Source organism: Scardinius erythrophthalmus (assembly GCF_964197995.2).
Source record: "Scardinius erythrophthalmus genome assembly, chromosome: 2".
Classification (NCBI taxonomy): domain Eukaryota; kingdom Metazoa; phylum Chordata; class Actinopteri; order Cypriniformes; family Leuciscidae; genus Scardinius; species Scardinius erythrophthalmus.
In genome coordinates, this window is record NC_138222.1 from 10,982,212 (window position 1) to 10,992,503 (window position 10,292).

The 10,292-nt window shown below is 34.3% G+C and overlaps 1 protein-coding gene across 2 annotated transcripts; it reads left to right on the plus strand.

Annotated features, from left to right (window-relative positions):
• The first annotated feature begins 2,119 nt into the window (after positions 1 to 2,119).
• psmd9 (proteasome 26S subunit, non-ATPase 9) lies at positions 2,120 to 7,709 on the plus strand. 2 transcript variants are annotated; one of them, XM_081391896.1, is made up of 7 exons: positions 2,120 to 2,416; positions 2,514 to 2,647; positions 4,561 to 4,660; positions 5,106 to 5,293; positions 6,708 to 6,809; positions 6,930 to 7,018; positions 7,206 to 7,448. In XM_081391896.1, exons 2-7 carry the CDS (start codon positions 2,522 to 2,524, stop codon positions 7,231 to 7,233), a joined length of 633 nt encoding a protein of 210 aa, XP_081248022.1. In that variant the 5' UTR covers positions 2,120 to 2,416; positions 2,514 to 2,521; the 3' UTR covers positions 7,234 to 7,448. The 2 variants fall into 2 exon arrangements, with proteins under 2 accessions (XP_081248022.1, XP_081248021.1); XM_081391895.1 differs by having other exon boundaries at positions 2,315 to 2,647; positions 7,206 to 7,709.
• Positions 7,710 to 10,292: the final 2,583 nt, after the last annotated feature.

Consider the following 10,292-nt stretch of genomic DNA (forward strand, 5'->3'; position numbering starts at 1 on the left):
CCTCCCTCCACTCCTCCTTTTTCAGATTTTCAAAATGGAGTCAAAAACGGTTAATGTATACAGAGTCTTTTGAACAAACATGCATTAATTTTATTCATTTAAATTATATAACCACTTCATTTGTTTGTAGGATTGGTGCCAGTTATTTAACAGAGTGCTGTTTTTTTTTTTGTTTTTTTTTTTTTATAATTCCAGAAATTTCAGTCTCATGTAACTGCTGTAAGTTAACTAAGATATATTTATAATTTCTTTGGTTGTAACTTGTATGTAAATATGAAGATGTTGTATATGTAGTTCTCCTTTGCAATACTAACAAGCTGTGTGTGACAGTGATTTACTTTGCTTTTTTTTCTATCTTTAATATAAAACTGCATTTGCTTTTGAATACAAATGTGGCACTTATTTGAGTCACTTTCTTTTAAAGATGTTACATGTATATTACATTTTTGCAGGTTTTGTATATGGGAGACCAGGGGCAGTTGCTTTTGTGTTTTGTTTTGCTTTAACATTTATTTTAACATTTTACATAATTCAGATTTCTAGAAATCTGCCAGCTATCTTTTTGTATAAAGCAGATGTATATGAGTCAAGTAATATGGTCATTGATATTCTGACATTGTGAAAAACTACTTCCTAAAACTGAATTTACAAGATATGAAAGTGTTACAGCTGCCCCTGCTATGGTGCCGACTTGGAAAAATAAATAATATAAACCTGCTGTATCTCAAATATGAGCGCATCTCAATGGAATAATATTTATGCTTTAATACTTAAAGGTGCAATAGGTGATTTCTCAAAAGAAACATTTTTGTTATGCTGGTTGAAAGTCTCCTCATATCCTGATAGCAGTCACAATGTTAAACAATCAAAATGTATTTTTACTACTGGTAGGACCATAAAAAGTTACGTTTAATTATTGATCACCTATTGCACCTTTAATATTACTGAATTGTTTTCTTCGTATGGTGATGCTACTTCAAGCTTTCAGGAATAATATAATAATAATATTTAAATTGTACCACATTGCGGGATGAGTTCTCTTTCGCTGCTTATTGCGTTTCATTGGTTTAAAATATTTATTTATTTTACCGCAATACTTAAAAATGCATGCAAATGATATGGCACTGCAACGTCACATGTACCTAACCACGATAGAGATGACAGTCCAGTTACCGGTTATACTGGTATATCATATACCAGTCAAGGTAATCATCTATGGAAGCTTGTTTCTGGCATGGAATAAAACAATTTAAAAGATAATTGCAACTTTATATCTCACAATTTTCTCAGAATTGCGAGTTCACATCTCGTAATTTTGACATTTCTTTCTCTCAGACTTGCGAGAAATACACTCGCAATTGTGAGTTGTAAAGTCAGAATTGCGGCATATAAAATTGCAATTGAAAAAAGTCTGAATTATGAGGAAAAAAAATTGAGATATAAACTTTTTTTCTCTCAATTGTGAGTTTACATCTCCAAGTTTGACTTTTTTCTCAGAATTGCGAATTGTCAGGATTGTGGGACATTGTCACAATTGTGAGAAAAAAAATCTGAATTGCAAGAAAAAAAGTCAAGAGTTGTGAGATAAATTCACAACTTTTTTTCTCGCAATTTTGACTCTTCCTCGCAATTGTGAATTTGTATCTCACAATTCTGACTTTTTCTTGCAATACAGACTTTTTTCTCGCAATTGCGAGTTTATATCTCTCAGTTCTGAGAAAAAAAGTCAGAACTGCAAGATGTAAATCGCAATTGCGAGAAAAAAGTCAGAATTGTGAGAGAAAAAGTCACAGTTAACTTTTTTATTTTTTATTCAGTGGCAGAAACAAGCTTCTAATAATCTGCACACTCTTTAGCAGCTATAAAACATCTGCAGTTTGCTCACTCTTACTGTAAACAGGATATAATGTGCTATTATGAAACTTGTATACGGGCTCCATGATCAATGAATATCATTAATTTTCTTTGGGTTCCTGCATAGGAATAGGCGATGTGGGCAAACTATCAAAAAATATATTCAAATGCAATAATGTCAAAATCACAGTTCACAAACAAATCTGAAGCCAAGGCATTTATTTGAAAATCTGCTAATAATATCTGGAAGAAACTGTGGGATAGAGAAACAAAAGGGTAGACACTTATTTAGTACTATACAAGCAAATGTGTGTAGGAGGAGGAATCATAAAATTATTCATTAATCATACTACTATAGAAAGACAAGAACTGAATGCACCAAAAGCTAGTTTGCCAACCGCTAATAAACAAGAAGAATTTCATGGATTCGCTCTCCAGCACATAGATGGCGTTATACACTTCTTCAGTTCGCTTCAACCCGGCAGTGAATCCCCTGAAGAAGAGGCTTCGTGAATAATTTAGTGCGTTTCTGTTGAATCATTTGGACTGGAGTGAACAGTTTGTAAGCTAGATTTCTTGAAATGAAATAAGTATAGGCTAAAATCTGTAATAGTTGAGCACTCATAGATTCATTTGATAAAAACCTTTTATTTTGACAGAAATTGTCATGAAAATGACAGAGGTAAACAACGCTGTTGAGCCAAGTGTTGCTGAAGGGGACGTACGACTTCTAATAAAAAGAAAGGATGAAATTGAAGAGCAAATCAAAGCATACTACGACATGCTCCAAACTGTAAGTTCGAACCATAGATATTTATATACATAACGTTATATGGATTTAAATATGTTTTATCATTCAACCTAAATGCTAAATAGACACTTTGTTGTTTGCTTTGAAGTTGTTCAATAATGTCGTTCTAACTAAAGCACGCAACGCAACGGTCTCGAGAGCAACCATTTAAAAAGGTTTTCAACTTGCGAGTCTTTTTCTTGCGCAACTCGTTAAACTGCGTTTGAACAACTTATTTCAGCTGGGCTTAATGGTTTTGGCGAAATATTAAATTAAACCGTCTACAGTCTTGATATTAAAGCCACCTGTCACGCTCTCTATGGTCACGCTACGTATTTCCTTTATAATCATCGGTCTCATGCATCATGAAAACGAGAATGCTGTTATAAAGGAAATACGTAACGTGACAGGTGGCTTTAATATAAATTATATTTAGCGTGCTGTGGATGGTTTAGTTTAATTTCATATTTCGCCACAACATTATATGAAATACAGTATAGTAAGCCCTGCTGAAATTCAAATAGCGTCTTAAACCAGCTGCCTTGTATGGAGTCAGGATAGTGTCAAAGTTAATGGACAAAATAGGATTCATACGTAAAAAGTAATTCACATGCAGCAACAACAACAACAACAAATACATTAAGAAATTGATTTACAAATGAAAAACACTTTTGCTCACACACAGTTTGAATGTTTTATATGGGTGTAACAGTATATCGCTATACAAAAATGTACCAATATTGTATTGTGGATAGTTCACCCAAAATATAAAATTTTAGTTTTAGTTTAGAGTTTTAGTGTCAGTGCTACATTTAACTACTATAATGCTGAATATAATGTATAATAATGCAATGGGGGAATATTTGTGGGTCCTGATCATGCCAAATGTCTTGCGTTATTTTAAACATATCTAGTCAGTGACAGTGCAAGCATATTCGTCTAAAGTAATTCCGTATTTTCAGCTTCAGAATCATGGATATTTTTATTCTGGTGTCACCATTGTCCAAGCCTATTCTTTTACACCCCCAATGTAATTCCAAATTTATCATTTTAATCAACAGTACATTTTTTTTCTGTTAACCTTTTACCATATGTCTTGGAGTATCGTGAGTTCAGCATTGTGATATGTATCGAATCGTGACGTGAGGGTATCATTACACCCCTAATGATTTACAAATTGATTCATGCATTTGCAATTTGTGTGTGCTTATTATGAGACTTTCCTACCTCTATACCAGATTGTAACAGTTGGTTTCTTGAAGTAAAATTCACATCCATTTCCCATCTATAAGTTATGTAGCAATGCAAGAACTCTTGGTGAAGAACTGTACTACCTGTTCCAGAGAAGTATCCACTTATATAATTGCAGCAAACAAATAGCACCAAAGGAACTCTGCAGTCACAAAAAGCCCCACGAATGATGTAATCAAGTCGCTCTCTTTACACTTGTAAACTAATTATAAATTAGTATACATTTGGGTATTCTATAATAAACTTCAATTACGCCGTTTCTATACTATTAATGAACAACTTTAAATCAATAGTTTTGTTTTTCATTTTTGTTATTGCATTGTTCCCAATGCTTTGTGGTTCATTCCTGCATTAATGGTTTACTTTTGTCTTTCAAATACTTATTTGCTTTAAATAAATGTCCTCTCTGTTATATCATTTCCTGTTCCCACCAATCAATTTTGAATAAAATATTAAAATAAGTAACACAAAAAGATTAGATTGTTGTAAGTTTACCCTCTAGGTTGGAATCTGGGTTTTGACAGAGAGTCTCAGCCATAGATTTGAAAGAGTTGACCTGTTGCCAACTTATGGCCTTGCTGGTGTGTTTTCGTTTAGTATTATGCAGATAACTGACCTTTGATGACTTTTAAAGAAGACATTTCTTCATATGGTTTCTTTGGCAGGATGGCGTAGGCATCGACGGTCCTCTGGTTGATGGCGAAGGCTTTCCTCGTGCAGATGTGGATTTGTACAAGGTCCGATCAGCAAGGCACAGTATCTCTTGTGAGTACGTTTTTCATCGTACTTTACCGGTAGACACAATAAACCAGTAGAAATGTGTCAACTGGTAGACATTTTGAACTATCATCTCTTTTGCAGTTATGCTCACATGACGTTGCCTTGCTGCGCCGTCAGGAAAGCAGATCATTTAAATGCATTTTTAAGGATTGTGGTTTAAAAACAAGTGATCAAATTCTGGGCTGAAACTGCACTTGGCTGAAAACTGAAAATAAATAATAAATGAATCAAACTTATTTAATAATCAACACTCAAATAGCCAAAACTGAATTCTGCTAACATTTAAATTGGACATAAGGAAAATAGCTGTTTCGGTCGGAGATTTCCGGTAGCCGAAATTTCGGTGAATCCTTATTTTAACCCCTTATACTCTGATGCATGTTTTCACTCTTGAAGCGCTTAACAGTTTTTAATCAAATGATTTTTAAAGGTTTACAGAATGATCACAAAGCTGTCATGGTGGAGATAGAGGAGGCTCTTCATAAGCTCCATGCTACAGCACGGGTCAGAGAAGGGAAGGATGAGACAAAGATGGAAGCCACTGGACAGACCGTGTCTCTGTCATCCCCCTTTGCCCTGGTGGACGCTGTGACACAGGGTTCCCCTGCTTTTCAGGCTGTGAGTTTGTGCCCGCAATCAGCCATTTCTAACCTTCTGATGGATCCAAGTCAAAACACACCGTTTGCTTAATACACCTTCATGTTTTTAAAATCCTGACCTACTTTTTTATCACTATGTGTCTTGTTTTACTTGTAAGTGTGCAACATTACAGAAGTCATTTACAAGGTTCCAACTTTAGGTTTTTATTAATATTTTGAATAATGTTAAATTTGTATAGTTTCCATTTTAATTTTAAAGTTTTAGTAATTTTGTTGTGTGTTTGTTATTTTTTAAATAGGTCTATATAGTTTTACATTTTTATTTTAGTTCCAGTTATTTTATTACATCAAGTTAACTAAATTACAATTAAATACATTATATTAATAAATGATAACTAAAATAAAATGAGAAATGTTGCCTTGGCAACTAGTTGTAATAAAATACAAATAAATTATATTTGATTTTTAAGAAACAATTACAAAAATGTTTTTTAATGGTTTTAGTTAACTATAAAAACAGAGACTCTATATTACTGATTGGAAGGTTTATTTCATCTCACGTACTTAAAGAATAATTCCGGTATTTAGAACATTGAGTCTCTTTTCTGGTTTGTTTTGGATGAACTAGAGTGGTGGACACAGAAATTTTGACGATGGGTCCTGTCTCGACTTTTTGACTCGTTTAGAATCGCCTTTGACGGCTTCAGAGTGGCTGTCTATGGGAATGCACGAACATGTCCTTAAAACAACACTTAACATTCGTTTTCAAAATTGTGCAACTCACCGAGTGGTTAGTGGTGTTTGTTGATGTTCCAAAACAAGTAGCGTAGCGAAATACAGTTTCTGTCGTGTTTTATTTGCCATTTTGTGAAATCCCATTGATTTCTGTTGGAGGACTCATTGCTCGTTGATATTACTGCGCTTCAGACTCAAATACTGAGCAGAAGTTTATACGCGGTTGTGAGGTATCTGAAAAAATAGTTCCACTATAGCAAATAACACGGATTGAAATCATACATTGCGCCGATATATTTGTTTTTAATCATCAACAAACACCACTAACCACTCGGTGAGTTGCACAGTTTTGAAAACGAACGTTAAGGGTTGTTTTAAGGACATGTTCGTGCATGCCGGTAGCCAGCCACTCTGAGGCGATCAAAGGCGATTCTAAACGAGTCAAAAAGGCGAGACAGGACCCATCGTCAACATTTCTGTGTCCACCACTCTAGTTCATCCAAAACAAACCAGAAAAGAGACTCAATGTGCTAAATACCAGAATTTTCCTTTAAGTCTCTTTTTGAGCTTACGCACTAACTAATGATGTAAATGAAGCATTTAAAACAAATACTGTTTATTTATAGTCAAACAGTATAGTCATAGTTTTTCATGAGGGACAACATCTTACAGTTCATTGGTTTTTCTTCTGTGTGTAGGGTTTGCGAGTTGGTGATGAGATTATGGAGTTTGGGTCCGTAAAGACACAAAACTTCAGGAATCTGCGTGACATCGCTTCTGTTGTCCAACATAGTGAAGGGGTGTGTTGTAACTAACACATTTACATATTCTTTTTAATACTCTGCATTCCAGTTTGTGTACTACATGATTCAGTTTGATTTTTGATGTCTTGATGGTTTATTCTTCTATCTATCCTGCAGAGATCCCTACGCGTTGGAGTATTTCGAAATGGACAAGAAGTACATCTTAGTTTGACTCCGCAGCATTGGTCTGGTAGAGGACTACTTGGGTAAATAATATGTTTTTGGATTAATTACTTCTATCAATAATGTAGACTCAGGTGACAAGTAATGAGGTTAAATGCATATCATCTGTCTTTGCTGACTCTCATAGCTTGACTTGACGCCCTCAAGTCTTGTAATGTTTTATATTATTAGGTATCATTAATTAATTGATTTTTATTCTTCTGCCAATAGGTGCAACGTAGTACCTCTTCATAGATGACCAGTGAAAGCGCAAGGATCATCTTTATGCCAAACAACACATTGCTGAACAAGATACATTTTCTTGCTTGTTTTGCATTTGCAAATTGTAAAATTGAGTTAAGTAAATAAATACCCAGGAGAGATGACTGACCATGCAATATCAGACTGACTTGATCTGTAAGAAAGAAAATGGGTTTTCACTTGCCTTTTTCTCCTTTAAAATTCCCTGCATCCATTTTTTGTTTAAATTCTTTTTCTAATATCGGTGCACTATAGAACAAATCTGGCAAGAGGATCTTAAATTGTGCGTGCAAAATTTCTTAACATGTTAGGCTTTCACACTACCGGTTCAGAACCTGGTGCATTTTCTCCCTGTGTTCGGTTAGGCATATATAACTCTGCCATCAAGCTCGAGTCCGCACCAGACAATCACTCCGAGATCGCATTATAATTTTCATACAGTATATGTACAAGTTAGAGCAACGACTACACTGGAAAAAAATTATTCATTGAATTTACAAAAAAAAAAGATCGTAAGTGGTTGCACACAATTGATTTTAGCTAAATTTAAACAAATGCATTAAGTTGAACTAACATTTATTAAGGTCAACTTAATGCATTTGTTTAAATGTAGCTAAAATCAATTGTGTGCAACCACTTACGATCATTTTTTTTTGTAAATTCAACTATCATTTTTTTCAGTGTATATTCATGTTTTGCTGTGTCTCGACAGCTACAGATAAAGCCATAATAAGCTCGCAGAGCGAACTTGTTAATCCATCTTGATTGATGACTCAAAGGAAACTGACCAATAAGAGAACAGATTTTCTCACATGTGACACATAAACACATTTTGGTACGCTTTGAAATGTCGCCTTGTGAAATCAAATCGAACCAAGAAAGAAAATGCAACATTGTAACAAATTACGTCCCTGTTTTGGAACAAAGCAAATAATCTACAGTTCTGAAAACGATTAATATTAAAACGAAGCAGAATGATAAGAACAGAGTCATTCTATATGAAGGTAGCATAAGCTGCGTTCCCTTTATGCCACTGTTTGCATTAGAACAACACCAGGGTGAATAAATAGTCAAGTCACCTTTATTATTTATATAGTGCTTTATACAGTACAGATTGTTTCAAAGCAGATTTACAGTGATAACAGGAAAATGAATCAATGATGCAGAGTTCATTTCGGCTGTACAGCAGCTCTAAAAGAAAATCAGCTCAGTGTTGATTCAGTTCCATTGTAAAGATCATCAATTATTAATTTAGTTCATTCCATCTATAAAGCAGTTCTGCAGAAAACAGTGATGTCATTGTGCAGCTCAGTTCAGTTCTCATCCAATAGTGTCAGTGCAGTCAAATCAATAATGCTGGATATTCAGTGTCCCCAACTAAGTATTCCAGAGGTAACAGTGGCAAGGAACCCAAACTCCATCAGTTGACCGATAGAAAAAGCCTTGGGAGAAACCAGACTCAGTCTGGGGGACCGGTCCTCCTCTGGCCAACGAACGAACACGGTGTGATAGTGAATCAGGCTGCGTCACAGCCTACGTCACAAATCAGATTGTGGATCGCTAGCATTCAAATATTTCATCCAGTTCCTTTTGCTTGAAGATTGGATTGGAGGTGAAGATGAAGAGATGAAGTTGGTCATGGGACTTGTCTGGTCTCTGCTGAGGATCTGTGCCGATGAGGTCTTCACAGGGGAGAGTTTACTTGAAGTATCTCTGCTGACATTCAGGGATGTGTTGTGGTCGTGTCTTTAAGTGCAGGTCCACCATCTGATCTGGATACGGACCGGATATGGCTGACTACTGTAACCTGGAGATAAACAGAGATTAATATTAACAAAGATGCCATTGTTCTCACAATGTAACAAATCCGGTTCACATAATTCATGCAGCCTAACAATCCTTTAATCGATGTGAATTATAGAAAAGTGATAATGTGCTTATGCCAGGTTAAAGAGAAGTGTTTTAGTCTAGATCTCGAACAGTGCTTGGAAGACTTCCAGAGTTTTGGTGCTAAATAGGAAAAGGATCTACCGCCAGCGGTCGATTTTGATATTCTAGGTATTATCAACTGGCCGGAATTTTGAGATCGCAATAGACGTGAAGGACTACAATGCGTTAAGAGCTCGCTCAAGTACTCAGGAGCTAAACCGTTTAACCCTTGCTTTTAATAAGTAATTAGCAAGATTTTAAAATGAATGCAATGTTTAAAAGGAAAATAATGTCAGATTTTTTATTTTATTTTTTGGGAAACTATCCTGTTAATATACGTGAATATTATTAGAATTATTAGATTATTATTACTGTGTTTCAACTTTGGGCAGTTTTATGTCCCAGGGGTTGATTACTATTATTATTTTTATTATTAATAATAAAACAATCAGATTCCAACTTTTTCTTTTATGAAAATCAAATAAAAACAGACGTAGAAACCATTTACATGTCTTCATCATTTTTGCTACTTTTCAAATGCCTTTTATAGATTATATTGTTTTACGCTTGTACCAGAGACAGATTTTAAAATTCTAACTAAATATTCTAACTTCTTTCAATTTTTTTTATAAATTATTACATTCTAAAACTATGATCATCTAAACAATGTATATGAGAAAGTAAACCATTTTTTCTCTTTTCAAAACTGATGACTTTCTCACGTTTGTGGCATCATTTCCACCACACCAAACAATTTTGCCCATAATGAAGTTCACACATAACTTAAATAGAATTTTGACTACAGATATCTTGAACCATCTTTCTTACTAGTCAAATTATAATTGCACATATCTCTAACGATCACTTTTTTTTTTTTTTTTTTTTTTTACTCAATTTTCATTGTATTAAAGGGTAACAATATAATAGAGGTATTGTAACAATACAGATACAACAGCAATACTTACAATTTAATTAGTAGTAGTATGTTTTGTCATAAAAACAAATTCAATGCATGTACAATGTCAGGCCATTTTGACTAGTAATATCTTAGTTTCAGATGTTGAAAATATATTCCTGATATCTTTAATAATGAAGAGATAATGATATCGGCAATTAGAATTATGACAG

Excerpts from the sequence above, each read along its gene's own strand:
- psmd9 (XM_081391896.1), top strand. The coding sequence starts at position 2,522 with ATGAAAATGACAGAGGTAAACAACGCTGTTGAGCCAAGTGTTGCTGAA. Across the intron at positions 6,810-6,929 it reads TTGTCCAACATAGTGAAGGG|AGATCCCTACGCGTTGGAGT; the intron begins GTGTGTTGTAAC and ends TCTATCCTGCAG. Across the intron at positions 7,019-7,205 it reads TCTGGTAGAGGACTACTTGG|GTGCAACGTAGTACCTCTTC; the intron begins GTAAATAATATG and ends TTCTGCCAATAG.